This window comes from Cherax quadricarinatus, chromosome 27 (genome assembly GCF_038502225.1).
Source record: "Cherax quadricarinatus isolate ZL_2023a chromosome 27, ASM3850222v1, whole genome shotgun sequence".
In the NCBI taxonomy this organism is placed as follows: Eukaryota; Metazoa; Arthropoda; class Malacostraca; order Decapoda; family Parastacidae; genus Cherax; species Cherax quadricarinatus.
In genome coordinates this window covers 14,678,576-14,701,607 of record NC_091318.1, presented here as the reverse complement: position 1 = coordinate 14,701,607, position 23,032 = coordinate 14,678,576, and the positions used below count along the sequence as shown (strand labels likewise).

Here is a 23,032-nt window from a genome sequence, read left to right as displayed (position 1 = left end):
ACCGGTATACAGGTGGTATAGCAGTGTACAATTGACGGGCAGGAGGTATACCTATCTTATGAATTCAACTTTTTCACGAATAACACAACACACACGCACACGTATTTAAATTGCACCAAAGTGGATAGGCTACTTACCTTCCAAACCCCACCTTCCCCTCCACCCTCCCAAACCTCTCACACATTCCATCCTTACCCATCCTTCTTCGTTCCCCATCTTACCAAAGCTCTGGTCAGATTATTATTATTATTATAATCAAGGGGGAAGCGCTAAACCTGGAGGATTATACAGCGCCTGGGGGGGGGGATGTGGAAGGCATTCAGGCTTAATTCGGGGAACTGGAGCACAGATCCAATTCCCTAAATCAAGAGCCCCTCACCAACATCAAGGAACCTTCCTTGAGGGGAGCTCTGGTCAGAACCTCGCACTTCGTAGCTTGGAGATTAGGAGATGCGGAGTTTCTAAAAGAATTATCCATAGGGCAGAGGAAGGGTTGTTGAGGTGGTTTGGACATTTAGAGAGGATGTAACAAAATGGAATGACTTGGAAGGCATATAAATCTGTAGTGGAAGGAAGGCGGGGTAAGGGTCGTTCTAGGAAAGGTTTGGGGGGAGGGGGTTAAGGAGGTTTTGAGTGTAAGAGGCTTGGACTTCCAGCAAGCGTGTATGAGCGTATTAGAAGCAACTGGAGACGAATGGTTTTTACGACTTGACGTGCTGTTGGAGTGTGAACAAAATAATAATTATGAAGGGATCCAGGGAAGCCGGTTAGCCGGAATTGAGTCCTGAAGGTGGGAAGTGCAGTGCCGGCACTCTGAAGGAGGGGTGTTAATGTTGCAGTTTTTTTTAACTGTAGTGTAGCCACGCCTCTGGCAAGAAAAGTGATAAAAAGAATGATAATGAAAATATTTCTTTATCTTCGGGTCACCCTGCCTTGGTGGATAACGGCGGATGTGTTAAAAGAAATCTAACTTTCCTAAATGATTACGACCCTTAACACTCAGTGACTGCTATACTTTAACTCTTGTTACACATGTCTCTCTTACTCATTAACTTCTCAATACTTTACACCAATTATAATATGACACTTATTCCTGCTGATCTCTCGTAGTAAACATTATTAGTTTATTATTTTGTGAAGCACCTAAACAGCCACATTTCACTGTACAATATTTCTCCATGCGGTAAAAAAATAATTCGTAATTTAATAAGCAGGTACGAGGGACATAATTTGTTTTAAGTTGTCACTTTTACTTTCATGTTAAAAACAAAGACGACCGTGTAACTGACCTTGAATTTTTCAGCGATGAATCTATTATTATTTTTGTTGATCGAGGGATCAGCCATGATGAGGTGGGACGGAGGTGTGTCCACTCCCGGGGACACACTTACACTGCTCCACTCATACTTAACACTCAACACCAGCACGCACGCGTGAACACCAAACAACTATGACTTGGGATTAACCCTGGTTACTTGCCCAGGTGCTGTATGACCCCTACGGAACACAGTAACTACCTACCGGCACGCATGGAAACACAAGAGTGTGAGTACACTCCAGGGAACACACTTCTACTGCCACCCTACACACTTATCACTCAGATACTCAACACACACACACACGCACGCGCGAACAATGTCCACCATATATATATATCACCTTGGAAACTAAGCAACACTCGCACTGCCAAGGCAACTGAAACACAATAATACAGCGTAGACGATGGGAAACACTAAGTCATAAAGTTACTGTGAAGTTGAAGACAGATTTATACCAGACAAGGTACGAAGACACACAAAAACAGTCATTGTTCAACCAGCGCTGCAAGGAAGTCAAAGTGTGCAAAAACACAGTTACAGTTCAGGACATTAATTAAAGGAAACGTTTCGAAACACGAGTGGTGAAACGTTTAATAAATGTCCTGAACTGTACATAAGTCTCTTTTTCTACAGAACATGGATCAAAAGAGCGAACATGAAGAGAGCAGCGAGAATAGAAGAAAACAACGTGCAAACAGAAGAGCAAGTAGGAATGAATATAAAGAATTTTTTGTAATGATATAACAGGAAAGGCCTAAGCAGACTCAGATCTTTTCAATTGCCTATATAGGAAGGAAGAGGATTGTAAAAGATTAAGTAATAAGACTGAGAAAGAACACTTACAGTATGCGACAGAGACGTATGCGAACAACCAAACAGAAAATTCACTGAGGTATTAAAAAAGGAACCTGAAATGATGTCAAGGAAGACTGAAGTCAAGACACAGTAACCTGTACTAGAAGACAACCAAGGAGGACGTGAAGATAATAAAGAACCAGAGCACAACAAAAGCCAAGGGACTTGATAACATATGTTTATGGGATAACTATAACCATTAGGTTATTCTGAGCTTAATACATTCAGTTTTACATAATATAAAATTTACATTATTACTGACAACGTGCTACTGTCATAACTAATTCGCTCTGATATTACATAAATCATAATCACAAATAACGTAATATAAATTGAAAATATTTTTTTACATTCTGCAATCCACATCCATAATACATTTCATGCCATCAGCTGTGTCAGCAGATTGAGATTAAAAAGTAAATATATCCCACCATTTATTCCGAAAGAGATGCTGAGTTCATAGGCAGGCACTCTGTGGGAAGAGTTTCACTCCCAGAGACAAAGTTGCCCAACTACCAGGCACAAACCACTAAAATCCCACCACCGAGTTAGGGTGACCCAGCGTCAGGGGTAATAAAGGAAGGAACAGAAGCACTGTGCAAACCCGCAGCGAAGATCCTCAAGTAGCTAGAGATGCAACAACTTTGGGATAACTGGAAGCTGACTAATGTAATTCCTATACTGAAGGAGCAGACGGGAGTCGCTGAACAACAGGAAGGTATCTCTGACGTACATCCTCTTCTAAGTGATGATTATAATTATAATTAACATTACTATTATTATTATTATAATTAACGGAGCTTTGTTAATGGAAACCAGCATTAATGATGCAAAACTCTGTAGTAAATATGAGTGAGGGGTGACAAGCGCATGACGCTCTGTAATTATATACCATCACTGGAAGCAAGAAAAAGTTAAAAAAGGCCACACAAATATGCTACAACATAGCTTCCATAGTCGAGAATGTTAATCAAGAAGATTAAAGACAGAAAATGTCCTCGTTGATCGATAGGACCAATAAGACATAAAAACGATAATTTTTAGTATCATTTGATATTCCTTATATTCTCTTAAATATTGGCCAACTGTAAGAGTCCGCTGTACTGCCATGACTCCCTTCTTAAAAAAAATCCTAGCAACAGTTAGTTGGTTCAGTTAACTCACCACCGTTCACGTCCATGATGAAAACAATTGACGGTAAAATGATGGCTTGCTGCCACTCACCACCGATATTATAAACCACTAGAGAGAGAGAGAGAGAGAGAGAGAGAGAGAGAGAGAGAGAGAGAGAGAGAGAGAGAGAGAGAGAGAGAGAGAGAGAGAGAGAGAGAGAGAGAGAGAGAGAGAGAGAGAGAGACTATTAATCTTTTCATAAATTTATCATAAGTCCTATGGACTGCACGTGGGGGGGGGGTCATTAAAGCTGTCTACCTTTCTACCTCAATCTCTTGCTACCTTCTACCCCTGTACTATCCACTGCCCCGCTGTTCTCCGTACCCTACTAATTATCCCTCTCCCTTTTGCCACCTGATACCCCTGCTTCCTTCCTACCCTGCAGCGCTGTATAGCCCTTATGGTTTACCGCTTCTTTTTGATTATAATAATAATAAATTAAAGCTGCATGTCATCCGCTCACATCCAGTCAAGAATATTTTAAACCCTAAAATAGGGATTAAAACTCTTAGGATATATATACTGAGACATACGTATACGAATGAGACACTTGTGCAACATTTGGGAATCTTTATTGATGTGTTCAGTCCATCACGACTGATGGACTGAACACATCGACTCCAGGTTGAGGGACTAATTACCTCACATTCCTTCTCATCTTCCTCTGTTATTTTCTGTGTTGGACTGAAGAAGCCACTGACTGGTGAACGTTTCCTTCATGAAGATCACATAGATAAATCACATATATACATAGATACACCTGACGATGTGTACAACTCTGCTTAATTACGACACTTCACAAGCGTGTACCTGCCTTTAAAAGTCAATTTCTGTCATCGTTTGTACACTGTTAAATCATACATTATACAAGCAGTAGAGTGTATGATTTAATGGTTCACCTTCTATACCGTTCCTGCAATAATGTTCGAGTGACTTTCCTGCAGGAAAGTCACTATTATTAACAACAAAAACAACCACCAACAATAACAACCTCCCCACCACCACCAACAATAACAACCTCCCCACCACCACCAACAATAACAACCTCCCCACCACCACCAACAATAACAACAAACAATCACCACCATCACCAACAATAACATCCACCACCAACAATAACATCCACCACCAACAATAACCACAATTACCACCACCAACAATAACAAAAAAAACAAACTTTGTAGAGAAAGCGCAAAACCTGCACGGCTCATAGTCTCCAGGGGGAAATGGGATGCAATTGGTATTGCTTGAAGGAAGCAAAAAATAGCTCCAATTCCTTGGATGACGAACCCTTCACTAGCGTGGCGTACAAAGCCTTTAGAACCGTTGAAGAATTTTTAACTTTTTTTTCAACTACATATATAACAAAATTTAAAACCAGCTGTTTTGTAGTTCACAAACGAGCAAATAAATTAAACAGAAAATGTGCTAAACCCGGACGAGTCATGCAAAAATGATTCGTCCGGATATTGTGATTTTTTCCTCTCGAAAATTTGATTTGTAATTTTTATGGAATTTTAGTGTTTTAGTGATGGATGTATATTGAAGTGGGCTCTTGATCCAGGGAACTGAAGCTAACCTCCAGTTCCTCGGATCAACTGTGATTGCCTCCCATTTCCCAGACGCTGTTTGACCCTTGTAACATGAGACGTCATTTCTTCATTGATGTTCATGTCTAGCAACACAAGACGTCAAGGAGGTATACTCATTCTTCCTCTGTAATTTTCCTACTGATGAAATAATTATGACTAAGTACGAGAAACGTATTCTCCATTAATAATACACTTTGCAGAAAAAATTATGGCAGGGTAATGGGAAACCCCCTCCATCCGAGCTTCCAGACCAGTGACTCACACCAGACTGGTCACAATTGACCAGTGACTCACACCAGACCACTGGTCACAACTGACCAGTGACTCACACCAGGCCACCGGTCACAACAAACCAGTGACCCACAACAGACTACCGGTCACAATCGACCAGTGACTCACACCAGGCCACCAGTCACAACAGACTAGTGACTCACAGCAGACCACCGGTCACAACAGACCAGTGACACACACCAGACCACCAGTCACAACAGACCAGTGACTCACAACAGACCACCGGTCACAACAGACCAGTGACTCACACCAGACCACCGGTCACAACAGACCAGTGACTCACAGCAGACCACCGGTCACAACAGACCAGTGATAGACACCAGACCACCAGTCACAACAGACCAATGACTCACAGCAGACCACCGGTCACAACAGACCACCGGTCACAACAGACCAGTGACTCACACCAGACCACCGGTCACAACAGACCAGTGACTCACACCAGGCCACCAGTCACAACAGACTAGTGACTCACAGCAGACCACCGGTCACAACAGACCAGTGACTCACACCAGACCACCGGTCACAACAGACCAGTGGCCATACGCCAGACCTCTGGTGACACCAGGGACCCAGATGCACCAATAATCGATCAGCACTCACGCGTCCCTGCTTCTGCCACCAATTACAGAGCTATGAAGACCACAACATTGATTATCAGAAAGTTGCTCACGTGATGTTGACGATTGTGGAAATGATTCTCTCACGGGGTACTTCTTTCATTCTATACACATCGAAAGGGTGAAGAATACGCAAATTACTTAAAGTTGAGTAGAATTTAAGTTTCGTTGAAATTAGCTTGGGCAAAATTAATTTAAGTTGGGTTTCATTTCACAATGAATTAGGAAAGAAGGTAATACGTGCATCGTTAAGGTAGGTGAAGTTTTGTTTTACAATATACTGGGAAAGGGAGAAATGTGGATGACTAGGTAAAATTAGGTCTTTTCAGGCTAGAATACAAAGTCACACTGTGACTTTATAAATGGTACAAGTCAGACTGAAACATCGTCACAAGCTCCTCTCTCCTAAGTGTAGGTTAAGATAAGATAAGATAAGATTTCGTTCGGATTTTTAACCCCGGAGGGTTAGCCACCCAGGATAACCCAAGAAAGTCAGTGCGTTATCGAGGACTGTCTAACTTATTTCCATTGGGGTCCTTAATCTTGTCCCCCAGGATGCGACCCACACCAGTCGACTAACACCCAGGTACCTATTTGCTGCTAGGTGAACAGGACAACAGGTGTAAGGAAACGTGTCGAAATGTTTCCACCCGCCGGGAATCGAACCCGGGCCCTCCGTGTGTGAAGCGGGAGCTTTAGCCACCAGACCACCGATATTGTGCCCATTTGTTCTTTTCAGGTTAGGCTGGATTAGCTCTTCTCATGTTAATTTCATCCATAATACATTGTGAGGGGGGTCAGGAACAAGTATGATTTAGGCCAGGATACTATCATCTCGGAAAGATCGTAAAAATCCCGTATATCTCAGGTCACATAACAAGTAGACTTTGAGTGAGGAAGATTTCTAAGATGGTGGTACACTTAAAAAAGTGTTTAAAAGTGTTTATCACAAACTGTATTACCTTCCCTAAAATAGTTATGGCAGGTAATTCTTATACTCTAAAAACAAGCATCAACCTTGTATGTGCCATGAAGCACGGCAGATAGTATGCTGCTTCCTCACTTTGTTACTCCTAGACAACTGTTGAACTTTAAGCATGATGTACCAAACTCTGTGTCATGACCTTCCATCACTCTAATTATATATATAGTGGAAGTCAAAAGCGTCCTGATGGAGCCACTATGCTACCCTGGAAGGATGGAAAGCAGATTGCCTGGGACTACACCTGTGCTGCCACATTGGCAGACACCTACTTGCCATACTCTGTAGTGGAAGGGGGTGGAGCTGCCAGCCACAGGGAGACCCAGAAGATCCGAAAATATGAAGACCTTCCCCCTTGCTATAACTTCATTCCAATAGGGTCGGAGACCCTTGGAGCATGGGGCAAGTGTGCTCTAAAGTTCCTCAAAGAGCTGGGTGAAAAGCTCATCATAGAAACCAAGGACCACAGGGCGACCAGCTTCCTCTTTCAGAGACTCAGTGTTGCGATCCAGAGAGGAAATGCCTGCAGCATTCTGGGCACGCGGCCCACCGCAGGGGAGCTGGACGAAGTATTCGAGATGTAGCTCTGAGTTACCTATGTTGTTTTACTTTGTATCATATTTTTGTGAATGTTTTGTCAATGTATTTTGTCTTTAAATAAAATATATATACATAATATAGGGGGTGGTAGGAGAAAATTCTCAAACAGCTTCAGGGAGAATCTTGAGTTTTCCCAGAAGCAAGTTTATTCTTTTCTCTGAGGATGAGGGTCCCCATAACAGTTCTAGAGGTGGTACCTCCCTATATTTTATATATATATATATGTATATATATATGTACGTGTGTGTGTGTGTGTGTGTGTGTGTGTGTGTGTGTGTGTGTGTGTGTGTGTGTGTGTGTGTACTCACCTAGTTGTACTCACCTAGTTGAGGTTGCAGGGGTCTAGTCCAAGCTCCTGGCCCCGCCTCTTCACTGGTCGCTACTAGGTCACTCCCCCTGAACCGTGAGCTTTATCATACCTCTGCTTAAAGCTATGTATGGATCCTGCCTCCACTACATCGCTTCCCAAACTATTTCACTTCCTGACTACTCTGTGGCTGAAGAAATACTTCCTAGCATCCCTGTGATTCATCTGTGTCTTCAGCTTCCAACTGTATCCCCTTGTTGCTGTGTCCCATCTCTGGAACATCCTGTCTTTGTTCACCTTGTCAATTCCTCTCAGTATTTTGTATGTCGTTATCATGTCCCCCCTATCTCTCCTGTCCTTCAGTGTCGTCAGGTTGATTTCCCTTAACCTCTCCTCATAGGACATACCTCTTAGCTCTGGAACTAGTCTTGTTGCAAACCTTTGCACTTTCTCTAGTTTCTTTACGTGCTTGGCTAGGTGTGGGTTCCAAACTGGTGCCACATACTCCAATATGGGATAACGTACACAGTGTACAGGGTCCTGAACGATTCCTTATTAAGATGTCGGAATGCTGTTCTGAGGTTTGCTAGGCGCCCATATGCTGCAGCAGTTATTTGGTTGATGTGCGCTTCAGGAGATGTGTCTGGTGTTATACTCACCCCAAGATCTTTTTCCTTGAGTGAGGTTTGTAGTCTCTGGCCCCCTAGACTGTACTCCGTCTGCGGTCTTCTTTGCCCATCCCCAATCTTCATGACTTTGCACTTGGTGGGGTTGAACTCCAGGAGCCAATTGCTGGACCATGTCTGCAGCCTGTCCAGATCCCTTTGTAGTTCTGCCTGGTCTTCGATCGAGTGAATTCTTCTCATCAACTTCATGTCATCTGCAAACAGGGACACTTCGGAGTCTATTCCTTCCGTCATGTCGTTCACAAATACCAGAAACAGCACTGGTCCTAGGACTGACCCGTGTGGGACCCCGCTGGTCACAGGTGCCCACTCTGACACCTCGCCACGTACCATGACTCGCTGCTGTGTGTGTGTGTGTACTCACCTATTTGTACTCACCTATTTGAGGTTGTGTGTGTGTGTGTGTGTGTGTGTGTGTGTGTGTGTGTGTGTGTGTGTGTGTGTGTGTGTGTGTGTGTGTGTGTGTGTGTGTGTGTGTGTGTGTGAAGAGTGAATGAATAATTCATCTCTTTATTAATAGTATTGCATGTTAAAAATAATAATAAATTCATTTTGGAGACTAATATACTTATATGCAATTGCAGCAGGCATTTTAAATGCATACATTGGTTATAAATTGTGCAGAATTTGTATAGGATAATCCTATAAGTGTGTGTTACTGTCGAGTTAGTGAGTGAAGGCGGCCACCCTGCCTCGTCCCAGGGGTGATGATAACCAAGTGCTCTACCACACACACTACATCTCTGGCCTCTCACTCAACCACACAGCTGCTGAAGCTGTGACAGTTTCTGAATGCTCTTAGTCATTATGTGAATAGTAAGACCCATTTCAGGGGGACCTTGCATGACGAATTAATAACACCCATAAATTTGTTAACATCAGTCCTCAAACTGGTTATCAAAACTGTACACAGTATTTAGATTAAGTTTATACGGAACACCAGATCTTCCTTATTCCAGAACAGGACACACAGATTGTAACTAGACTGATCTATAAGCCACATAAAGAATAATATGTGATAAACTACTGAAACGTTCGGTCAGAATGAGTAAAAAAGACTCCAGAACAGATAAAAAAAAGTGTGGTCAAAAGATCACAAGAATAATGTGGTGAAAAACTCCTATATTACACTGGCAAATTTCAAAACAGCCTTCAGATATATGCATTGTGAATAGCTAAATTACTTTTACATGCAAGAGCCAAAAAAATAAAGAAAAATTAGTTACGAAGACTGAAAAAAATAAAAATCTCCTCGCTGGTTGATAGTCGGGAAAAAAACTGAGACACAGTAAGACTATGTACGGCAATATGAGACAATATACAAACAAGATTTCTCAGCACCATCAACAGAGAGAACAAGATTACAGTGTTATAAAGTGAGAAAAAATACGCTACTGAAAAATAAACAGTGAAAAGGAAACAGCAGAGATAAACCTCTGCTGTTGTATGTACAAGGAGGTAGTCACTAACACATACATCATCAACAATCACAGTTACAGCACTCAGTAACTACAAGGAGGTAATCACTAACACATACATCAACAATCACAGTTACGGCACTCAGTAACTACAAGGAGGTAATCACTAACACATACATCAACAATCACAGTTACAGCACTCAGTAACTACAAGGAGGTAATCACTAACACATACATCAACAATCATAACATAGAACGTTCAATACATAATATATATTACTATCGACATAGTGGTAGTGTAATCAAAGAGAGATTTAACCCTTGCAACAAGTGGTTCCATTCATGGAGTCAAGATAAACAATTAACTTTTTTTTATTTAATATGACTCAGAACTTGTTGCTTCACTTTGACTCAAGGCTTGAAACTTTAGTTGAGTAGCTACAGGCAGAGTTCGCGGAACTCAGGCTAGAACCAACCTGTTAAACCCGCGAGGTGCATGAACGAAGTGACCGAGGCAGGGGTGGTGGGTGTTCGTGGAACCCATGCTAGAACCAACGGTGGGTTGGTAAGAAAGCGCAACAATCGATTGGGTCTCCAGGACGTGCTTCTACAACGCCACCTTCATCACCCCCCCCCCTCCTCAGTGCCTCAGAGGATACCAAGCTACCAGAGTAACGAGGAACGAGCCACCATCGTCTTTGCGAACGCCAAGTTACGAGAGTGTCTGTCTCGCTACCAGAGTACAGAGGAACGACCCATCATCATCTTAGGGAACGCAAAGGTACGAGAGTAAGGTTCCTATCTCGCTGCAGAGTACAGAGGAACGACCCATCGTCATCTTAGGGAACGCAAAGCTACGAGAGTAAGGTTCCTATCTCGCTGCAGAGTACAGAGGAACGACCCATCGTCATCTTAGGGAACGCAAAGCTACGAGAGTAAGGTTCCTATCTCGCTGCAGAGCACAGAGGAACGACCCATCGTCATCTTAGGGAACGCAAAGCTACGAGAGTAAGGTTCCTATCTCGCTACCAGAGTACGGAGTAATGAGCCCCCATCATCTTAGGGAACGCCAAGCTACGAGGGTAGAATTCATTGTGCTCTTATTTCCTGCTAGGCGAGTCAAGATTTATCGAGAATATTGTGACTTAACCCCTGCTAAATCAAGACTTGTTGAGTAACCCTCACTCTACCCCCTGCTGAGTCAGAACTTGAGTAGCCATCGCTCTACCCCCTGCTGAGCCTGCACACTCACTCTGGAATATTTCGTAGGAAACCACTTATCATGATGTGCTGTTTACCGAGATATTTAGCTGGGTCCTTCCCACGTCATGTTCCATGCACCTCCACTGAGTGCTGCTGCTTTCCCCTCACCAGCCCTGAAGACTCTCATGTGACCTGAAGGCTCTCATGTGACCTGCAGGCTCTCATGTGACCTGTTGAAGGCTCTCATGTGACCTGTTGAAGGCTCTCATGTGACCTGTTGAAGGCTCTCATGTGACCTGTTGAAGGCTCTCATGTGACCTGTTGAAGGCTCTCATGTGACCTGTTGAAGGCTCTCATGTGACCTGTTGAAGGCTCTCATGTGACCTGTTGAAGGCTCTCTTGTGCCCTACTGAAGGCTTTCATTTAGCCTGCTGAAGGATCTGGTTTTTCACTATAACACAATACCATGGAGGCAACAATTCACTACTATCACACAATACCATGGAGGCAACAATTCACTACTAACACACAATACCATGGAGGCAACAATTCACTACTAACACACAATACCATGGAGGCAACAATTCACTACTATCACACAATACCATGGAGACAACAATTCACTACTATCACACAATACCATGGAGACAACAATTCACTACTATCACACAATACCATGGAGGCAACAATTCACTACTATCACACAATACCATGGAGGCAACAATTCACTACTAACACACAATACCATGGAGGCAACAATTCACTACTAACACACAATACCATGGAGGCAACAATTCACTACTATCACACAATACCATGGAGACAACAATTCACTACTATCACACAATACCATGGAGACAACAATTCACTACTATCACACAATACCATGGAGGCAACAATTCACTACTATCACACAATACCATGGAGGCAACAATTCACTACTAACACACAATACCATGGAGGCAACAATTCACTACTAACACACAATACCATGGAGGCAACAATTCACTACTAACACACAATACCATGGAGGCAACAATTCACTACTAACACACAATACCATGGAGGCAACAATTCACTACTATCACACAATACCATGGAGACAACAATTCACTACTATCACACAATACCATGGAGGCAACAATTCACTACTATCACACAATACCATGGAGGCAACAATTCACTACTAACACACAATACCATGGAGGCAACAATTCACTACTATCACACAATGCCATGGAGGCAACAATTCACTACTAACACACAATACCATGGAGGCAACAATTCACTACTATCACACAATACCATGGAGGCAACAATTCACTACTAACACACAATACCATGGAGGCAACAATTCACTACTAACGCACAATACCATGGAGGCAACAATTCACTACTATCACACAATACCATGGAGGCAACAATTCACTACTAACACACAATACCATGGAGGCAACAATTCACTACTATCACACAATACCATGGAGGCAACAATTCACTACTAACACACAATATCATGGAGGCAACAATTCACTACTAACACACAATACCATGGAGGCAACAATTCACTACTAACACACAATACCATGGAGGCAACAATTCACTACTAACACACAATACCATGGAGGCAGCAATTCACTACTAACACACAATACCATGGAGGCAACAATTCACTACAATCACACAATACCATGGAGACAACAATTCACTACTATCACACAATACCATGGAGGCAACAATTCACTACTAACACACAATACCATGGAGACAACAATTCACTACTAAAACACAATACCATGGAGACAACAATTCACTACTATCACACAATACCATGGAGGCAACAATTCACTACAATCACACAATACCATGGAGGCAACAATTCACTACTAACACACAATACCATGGAGACAACAATTCACTACTAAAACACAATACCATGGAGACAACAATTCACTACTATCACACAATATCATGGAGCAACAATTCACTATCACACAATACTATGGAGGCAACAATTCACTACTAGCACACAATACCATGGAGGCAACAATTCACTATCACAATACCATAGAGGCAACAATTCACTACTAGCACACAATATCATGAAGGCAATAGTTCACTACTATCACACAATACCATGGAGGCAACAATTCATACTAACACACAATACCATGGAGGCAACAATTCACTACTGTCACACAATACCATGGAGGCAATAATTCACTACTGTCACACAATACCATGGAGACAACAATTCACTACTATCACACAATAACATGGAGACAACAATTCACTACTATCACACAATACCATGGACACAACAATTCACTACTATCACACAATACCATGGAGGCAATAATTCACTACTGTCACACAATACCATGGAGGCAACAATTCACTACTATCACACAATAACATGGAGACAACAATTCACTACTATCACACAATAACATGGAGACAACAGTTCACTACTATCACACAATACCATGGACACAACAATTCACTACTATCACACAATACCATGGGGACAACAATTCACTACTATCACACAATACCATGGAGACAACAATTCACTACTATCACACAATACCATGGAGACAACAGTTCACTACTATCACACAATACCATGGACACAACAATTCACTACTATCACACAATACCATGGGGACAACAATTCACTACTATCACACAATACCATGGAGACAACAATTCACTACTATCACACAATACCATGAAGACAACAATTCACTACTATCACACAATACCATGGAGACAACAATTCACTACTATCACACAATACCATGGAGGCAACAATTCACTATCACACAATACCATGGAGGCAACAATTCACTACTATCACACAATACCATGGAGGCAACAATTCACTATCACACAATACCATGGAGGCAACAATTCACTACTATCACACAATACCATGCAGGCAACAATTCACTACTAACACACAATACCATGGAGGCAACAATTCACTACTAACACACAATACCATGGAGACAACAATTCACTACTAACACACAATACCATGGAGGCAACAATTCACTACTAACACAATACCATGGAGACAACAATTCACTACTATTACACAATACCATGGAGGCAACAATTCACTACTAACACACAATACCATGGAGACAACAATTCACTACTATCACACAATACCATGGAGGCAACAATTCACTACTAACACAATACCATGGAGACAACAATTCACTACTATTACACAATACCATGGAGGCAACAATTCACTACTAACACACAATACCATAGAGACAACAATTCACTACTATCACACAATACCATGGAGGCAACAATTCACTACTATCACACAATACCATGGAGGCAACAATTCACTACTAACACACAATACCATAGAGACAACAATTCACTACTAACACACAATACCATGGAGGCAACAATTCACTACTATCACACAATACCATGGAGGCAACAATTCACTACTAACACACAATACCATAGAGACAACAATTCACTACTATCACACAATACCATGGAGGCAACAATTCATTACTAATAAACGATTTTGAAAAAAAAAAAAAAACTTAGTTGAAGCGATATTTCAAGACCTTCTTGACAAAGGTCTCGTTGTCCTCGTTCACTTAGTATGGTAACGAGTCTGTCTCGTGCTGGGTGGACGGCGCATCGAGCCTTCCATCACTACATGTGTTGAATGACCCCATATGGGTTTAGCGCTTCGCTGGAACTAAAACGCATGCAAGCAGGCAGTTGGGTACTAGTCAACTGTTGTGTGCATCATCGTGGGGAGTGGGAGCATAAGACGTGTTTCCATAAGACACCTGCCGTCCATGTTCACCCATCAGTTTAAAATGGGTACCTGGTTGTTAGTCGACTGGTGTGGGTCGCATCCTGGGACAAAATCTACCTAATTTGCCCGAAATGCTCTGCATAACAAGCCGCTTTCTGTACAGTAGTATGTCATTGATGTCAGCTAAGACTGTATACCTCGTACATGTACTTGTAGTAATAAAGTTATTATTATTATTAGTAGTAGTAGTAAGGTGGACGGTGCAGTGTTGTGTGTACACCTGCAGTTTCACTCGCTGCCGTCGCTACAGAAACCTTGTATACATTGATTTAAAATTGTATAATTAATAAATGTGGAAAGACAGGTGTGCTAAATAATTATTTCTAAGAAAATATCTCCATTAATATTTCACACACACACACACACACACACACACACACACACACACACACACACACACACAGCTGTGTTACCTTGACCCACACTATTACCTCCACTACCACCATTACCTCTACCATTACTTCCCCACTTTCTTCTTTCTTCCTCTCTTTGTCCTGTTCCTATCCTCCTCCCTTATGTATACTGGCTCCCATACCTTCGTGTATGTGTATGACTAGTTAATGCTCCAAGTCGGACCGAAACGTCGTCACAAGCTTCTTTCTTATATTTGTGCTCTGATACATAACTGTGACACCCAGGACCACACCACACCATGTACCTCCATCTTTTTCTCGCTTAGCTAAAAGAACCTCGGGTTGCAGGCCCAAGACCTTTCTCCTCGCAACTATCTTCCACAAAGTGTGTATAGTCTGCAAGGAGTGAGAGGTAAGCAGGTTTGATCCAAGGAAGGGAAGGGTGTCCCTTCTCGATGGGTATTGGATGCATAATCAAGACAGTAAATTTGATATATTTGCTTTAAAAACAGTAAGGTGACACTTCCTGTGGCATACAATGTTTACTTTAGTCAATCATCGCTCAGCGTGTAGGTGACACTTCCGGTGGCGGACAATGTTTAGCTAATCATCGCTCATAGTGTTGGTGACACTTCCCGTGGCAGACAATGTTTAGCCAATCATCGTTCATAGTGTTGGTGACACTTCCCGTGGCAGACAGAGTTTAGCCAATCATCGCTCATAGTGTTGGTGACACTTCCCGTGGCAGACAATGTTTAGCCAATCATTGCTCATAGTGTTGGTGACACTTCCCGTGGCAGACAATGTTTAGCCAATCATCGCTCATAGTGTTGGTGACACTTCCCGTGGCAGACAATGTTTAGCCAATTATCAATTAGTCAATAAGGTGCCGCTACAAGCCTCAGTAAACAGCAGGGCCTCACACGCCACTCACCAGTATATTTTCTGAGTTACACATGCAACACTAGTCAACACCCGTGCAACACTAGTCAACACCCGTGCAACACAAGTTAACACCCGTGCAACACTAGTCAACAGCCGTGCAACACCAGTTAACACCCGTGCAACACTAGTCACCACTAATAAACACCCGTGCAACACTAGTCAACAGCCGTGCAACACCAGTTAACACCCGTGCAACACTAATAAGCACCCGTGCAACACTAGTCAACAGCCGTGCAACACCGGTTAACACCCGTGCAACACTAATAAACACCCGTGCGACACTAGTCAACAGCCGTGCAACACCAGTTAGCACCGGTGCAGCACTAGTCAACACCCGTGCAACACTAGTCAACAGCCGTGCAACACTAATAAACACCCGTGCAACACTAGTCAACACCCGTGCAACACTAGTCAACAGCCGTGCGACACTAGTTAACACCCGTGTATCGCTGGTGAACACACTTGTAACACTAGTAAACACAGGTGTAACACTAATGAACATATGTAACACTTGTGAACATACACATGTAACACTGAACACATGTAACACCGTTGAACACACGTAGCACCGTTGAACACACACACATCACCGTTGAACACATGTAACACTGTTACAAAATGCGACTTCTGTTAAGTGAAGATATGTCCAGAGAATACTAGAAGGTCAGCTTATTGATCCCCCTCTAGTATCTAACCTGTTTCTGGTTGTTTAACAGTTTGTCAGTGTATTCCAGCCAAGTTACCTCGTTAATTATATAGCTTGCTTCTCAATAGCGCTTTTGGACTGCAGCTGAATGAATACAAACCAACCAAATACAAGTTGAGATCTTTAATAACAAAGGTGTCTAGGTGGTAATATTTACAGTAAAATGTAATTTGAATAATTAAGGAGATAATCTCCTACACAATTCTTGGAGTATAACCTATTATAATTATATATCATACTTATTCTGTATTTAACATATACGTATGTATATATATATATATATATATATATATATATATATATATATATATATATATATATATATATATATATATATATATATATATATATATATATATCGTGCCGAATAGGCAGAACTTGCGATCTTGGCTTAAATAGCAACGCTCATCTTGCCATATAGGACAAGTGAAAATTTGTGTATGCAATAATTTCGCCAAAATCATTCTGAACCTAACGAAAAAAATATATTTCACTGTGTTTGTTTAGTATTAAATTACTGTAAACAATTCTAAAATATATTTAGTTGGGTTAGGCTAAAATAAATTGTTCTTGTTATAATAAGGTTAGGTAAGTTTTCTAAGTTCCTTTTGGTGCAAAATTATAAATTTTTACATCAACATTAATGAAAAAAATATATCTTTAAACGTATAAGAGAAAATTTCAGAAAGGACTTAATTTTAAACGAGTTCTTGCTAATTGACCAGTTTTACATATTCGCCACGACATATATATATATACGTATATATATATATATATATATATATATATATATATATATATATATATATATATATATATATATATATATATATATATATATATATATATATATATATATATATATATATTTGCACAGGGTTACAAGAAGTATGTTCCAGCTCACAACAGAAACATACTCTACCAAAAGAGTCAATAACACGAGCTGAAGAGAACAGCAATCTTCCAGACAGAGCAGAGACGGAGGTATTTCCTCTGAGAGGAACAGAGAGGCATGGTGACTCGTACCAGCTGAACTCTGCCATGAACTACAAAACAAACGAGCAGGTAGTTTGCAGCCAGTGAAAACTCTTCTTCAGAGCACAATGAGAGATGCAGCTGTTACATCCTACCTACATACACAAGCTAATAAGTCAAATAATATAGAGCATGAAATTTTTATTTTAGCTATTAGCGAAAAATTCAACAGTATACAGTTATATGAGAAAACAATATATACAATAATCATAGTGTCCGTTTTTCTGATGTCGCTACAAACACACACATAACACCGTTGAACACGTGTAACCCTGTTGAACACACATGCAACACCATTGAATACACATGTAACAATGTTGAACACACAAGTAACACTAAACACACATAACACTGTTGAACACACATAACACCGTTGAACACACATAACACCGTTGAACACACATAACACCGTTGAACACACTTAACACCAGTGAACACACACGCAATAACATTAAGCGAGTCGATATTGGTAACCCATTTATGTGCTTTCAGCTGAGCCTCAGTAACACACTTAGAGAGTGTTAATGTGTTGTTGTCTGTGTGATTGTGTTTATTTAACGAGATCAAGAGCACTTCACCAGAGAATAAGTGACTGTCACGCTGTACTTGTTCTTGCAGTTATACTCTGTATTTGTTCTTGTAGTTATGTTATATACTTGTTCTTGCAGTCATGCTCCGTACTCGTTTTTAGTCATGCTCTGAGAGAGACAGAGAGAGACTAGCGAGAGAGAGAGAGAGAGAGAGAGAGAGAGAGAGAGAGAGAGAGAGAGAGAGAGTAGAGAGAGAGAGAGAGAGAGAGAGAGACTATAGAGTGAACCCCCGGGGGAGTTACTAGTCCTGGCGGGCCATGACATTATACTACATCGATCACGTGTGGTAGGTGGTCACCAGCACACGGGGGTGTGATGACCTATTTACGTAACCTACACGAGCACAGCTATACTCGTGGTGTCTCATCTTCAGTGTTTGTTGTTACGGAACCTCAGTACCCGCTACCTTCTCTTGAGTACCACGCCAGTGTTCCACAACTCTGCTCGAAGAAATTTTTGTAGTAAGATAAGATTTCGTTCGGATTTTTAACCCCGGAGGGTTAGCCACCCAGGATAACCCAAGAAAGTCAGTGCGTCATCGAGGACTGTCTAACTTATTTCCATTGGGGTCCTTAATCTTGTCCCCCAGGATGCGACCCACACCAGTCGACTAACACCCAGGTACCTATTTGCTGCTAGGTGAACAGGACAATAGGTGTAAGGAAACGTGTCGAATGTTTCCACCCGCCGGGAATCGAACCCGAGCCCTCCGTGTGTGAAGCGGGAGCTTTAGCCACCAGGCCACCGGGCCAATGTGGCTTCGTTTTATTTGCTCAGCTTGCAATTATATCCTGTTTGAATGGTGATGTCAAGGAAGCTCTGTGGCCTATTTTTCGGTATTTATTATGAATATATTTAGTTGTTTTCGCCTATAAGCCATAGAGGACATTTTCAGTGTTTCTTATCTACGTAAGTCATTTCTAAACTAGGGAACCATTTGGTTTTGGTATCTTTTTATCACTATGTAGCGTATTCCAATGTAAATCAAACCATGTTATGGGCATTCATTTTAGCATTTACCCAGCCATATATACGAAGACTGTCTGGAGGCTGACCAGCGCAGCATGAGAGTTGCTCATTACAGTCCTAGGGCCGTTGCTGTTTCTAATATATGTGAATGACATAACGGAACGGATAGATTCAGAGGTGTCCCTTTTTGCAGACGATGTGAAGATAACGTGAAGAATTCAGACGGATGAGGATCAGGTAGGACTACAAAGGGATTTGGACAGGCTCCAGCCTGGTCCAGCAAGTGGGTTCTGGAGTTTAACCCCCCCCCAAAGTGCAGAGTCATGAAGACTGGGGACGGTAAAAGAAGACCGAAGTCAGAGTACATGCAAGGGGGCCAAAGACTGCAAACCTCACTCAAGGAAAAGGATCTTGGGGTGAGCATAATATCGAACACATCTAAGGTGCACATCAATCATATTACTGCAGCATATGTGCGCCTGACAAACCTAAGAATAGCGTTTCGACACCTGAGTGAGGAATCGTTCAAGACTCTGTACGCCTTGCACGTCAGGCCCATATTGGAGTATGCGGCACCAATATGGAACCCAAACCTGGTCAAGCACGTCAAGAAATTAGAAAAAGTGCAAAGGGTTGCAAGAAGACTAGTCCCGGAGAGAAGGGGTATGTCTCACATGGACAGTAATAGGTTTAGTAGAAAAACAGAAATGAGCAGGAAGGGTAAAGAGAAAGGAGAGTCTTTCAAGGTTTATTATGCTAATTGCCGTAGTGCTAGGAATAAGATGGACGAGTTGAGATTAGTTCTTGGTGCAGGTAACATTGATGTATTTGCCTTAACTGAGACGTGGTTTAATTCAGAAAGTCGGGACATGCCTGCGGAATGTCATATTGAGGGTTTTAAATTGTTCCAAGTAGATAGAAGTATCGGGAAGGGGGGTGGGGTGGCATTGTATGTCCGAGATCGCTTGAACTGCTGCATAAAAACGGGTATTAAGTCTGAAGTAACACATACAGAGTCTGTTTGGATAGAATTTTCAGAGGGGCATGAAAAACTGATTTTAGGAGTGATATACCGTCCCCCAAACTTAGATAGGGACCATGGGAGACTACTATGGGAGGAAATTGTTAAGGCCACAAGGCACGATAATGTAGTAATTCTAGGAGACTTTAACTTTAGTCATATTGATTGGAATTTCTTGACTGGGAATTTAGAATCATACGACTTCTTAGAAGTAGTTCAGGATTGTTTTTTGAAGCAGTTTGTGACAGAACCTACAAGGGGAAATAACCTGCTTGACTTAGTTATGGCAAACAATGAATCCCTTGTTAATAATTTAGAAATTTCAGAGGAACTGGGTGCTAGCGACCACAAATCAATTACATTTAGCATTGAATGGAAGTACGATAGTAGCGATAACTCAGTAACAGTCCCAGATTTTCGCTTAGCAGATTACGATGGGCTTAGAGAACACTTATTGAACATTAAAATGGTATAAAATACCGACAGGTTGATAGGTAAGACACATATGCAACAGTTAGGTATCTTTATTTCGAAACGTTTCGCCTACACAGTAGGCTTCTTCAGTCGAGTACAGAGAAGTTGATAGAAGCAGAAGAGACTTGAAGACGATGTAATCAGTCCATCACCCTTAAAGTTTTGAGGTGGTCAGTCCCTCAGTCTGGAGAAGAGCATCGTTCCATAGTCTGAAACAATATGGAGTTGAAGTGACAGGATGGAGCCTTATATAGCGCCAGGAGGTGAGACGTAGGTCACTAGTAGAACGTAGATGTTGGGAGGTCAGGTCCCTCTCAAATCCAGCCGTTCTCACTAGTAGAGGTTGTCGAAGTTAATTTCAAGTCTGTACCAAGATACCCTTGTGTTGCAGTGTCTGACAGATTGAACATTAAAATGGTATAAAATACCGACAGGTTGATAGGTAAGACACATATGCAACAGTTAGGTATCTTAGGTATCTTATCATCTGTTGACTGGGGTAACGAAGTGAGCTATCAATATGACAGTTTTCTGAACACTATACATGCTGCTCAAAGAACGTTTATCCCATTTAAAGAAATTAGATCAAATAGAAATGACCCAAAATGGATGAATAATAGGCTCAAATATCTACTAGGGCATAAGAAAAGAATTTATAGGCGTATCAAAAGAGGTGAGGGTAAGATAAGATAAGATTTCGTTCGGATTTTTAACCCCGGAGGATTAGCCACCCAGGATAACCCAAGAAAGTCAGTGCGTCATCGAGGACTGTCTAACTTATTTCCATTGGGGTCCTTAATCTTGTCCCCCAGGATGCGACCCACACCAGTCGACTAACACCCAGGTACCTATTTGCTGCTAGGTGAACAGGACAACAGGTGTAAGGAAACGTGTCGAAATGTTTCCACCCGCCGGGAATCGAACCCGGGCCCCTCCGTATGTGAAGCGGGAGCTTTAGCCACCAGGCCACCGGGCCACCCGACCAGGCCACCGGGTCATCTTATGAATCAGTATATTGACATTAAGAGGGACATTAAAAAGGGGATAAGAAAAGCTAAAAGGGACTATGAAATTAAAGTTGCTAGGGATTCTAAAACCAACCCAAAAAGTTTTTTCCAGGTCTATAGAACAAAAGTTAGAGATAAGATAGGTCCCCTTAAAAATAACTATGGGCACCTTACTGACAAAGAGAATGAAATGTGCTCGATTTTTAATAATTATTTTCTCTCAGTTTTTACACAGGAAGACACTAACAATATTCCAGTAATTAATTTTTATAGTGGGCTAGAAGAGGATAAATTATGTAACATCACAGTCACTAGTGAAATGGTTGTGAAGCAGATAGACAGACTGAAGCAAAATAAGTCGCCGGGTCCTGATGAGGTTTTCTCAAGGGTTCTTAAGGAATGCAAAATGGAAGTCTGTGAACCATTAACTAATATTTTTAATTTATCTCTTCAAACAGGTGTAGTGTCTGATATGTGGAAGATGGCTAATGTAATTCCTATTTTTAAAACAGGGGACAAGTCGTTACCGTCAAATTACCGCCCAATAAGCCTGACCTCAATTGTAGGCAAATTACTAGAGTCAATTATAGCTGAGATTATAAGAAGCCATCTCGATAAGCATAGCTTGATTAATGATACTCAGCATGGATTCACAAGAGGCCGGTCTTGTCTAACTAATTTATTAACTTTCTTCAGTAAAGCTTTTGAGGCTGTTGACCACGATAAAGAATTTGATATTATTTACTTAGATTTTAGTAAGGCTTTTGATAGAGTTCCGCACCATAGACTGTTAAAGAAAGTGGCAGTTCATGGCATTGGGGGAAAAGTGCCCTCGTGGATCGAGTCATGGCTCACTGACAGGAAGCAGAGAGTGTCCATAAATGGGGTTAAATCCGAGTGGGGATCTGTAACAAGTGGCGTTCCACAGGGATCAGTCTTGGGCCCGTTGTTGTTTATAATATATATCAATGATCTTGATGAGGGAATTACTAGTGATATGAGCAAATTCGCCGATGACACAAAG

General features: G+C 41.6%; 1 protein-coding gene across 2 annotated transcripts in view; it reads right to left on the bottom strand.

Moving 5' to 3' along the window:
- LOC128691056 (uncharacterized) overlaps positions 1–23,032 on the bottom strand; it is a gene marked incomplete at its 3' end in the record, with an annotated part of 80,321 nt that overhangs the window by 50,709 nt on the left and 6,580 nt on the right. The window contains 1 exon segment of one of the 2 annotated variants that reach the window (XM_070089252.1): positions 1,290–1,515. Within the exon segment in view, the coding sequence (XP_069945353.1) occupies positions 1,290–1,346 (57 nt within the window). 2 annotated transcript variants of the gene reach the window in all.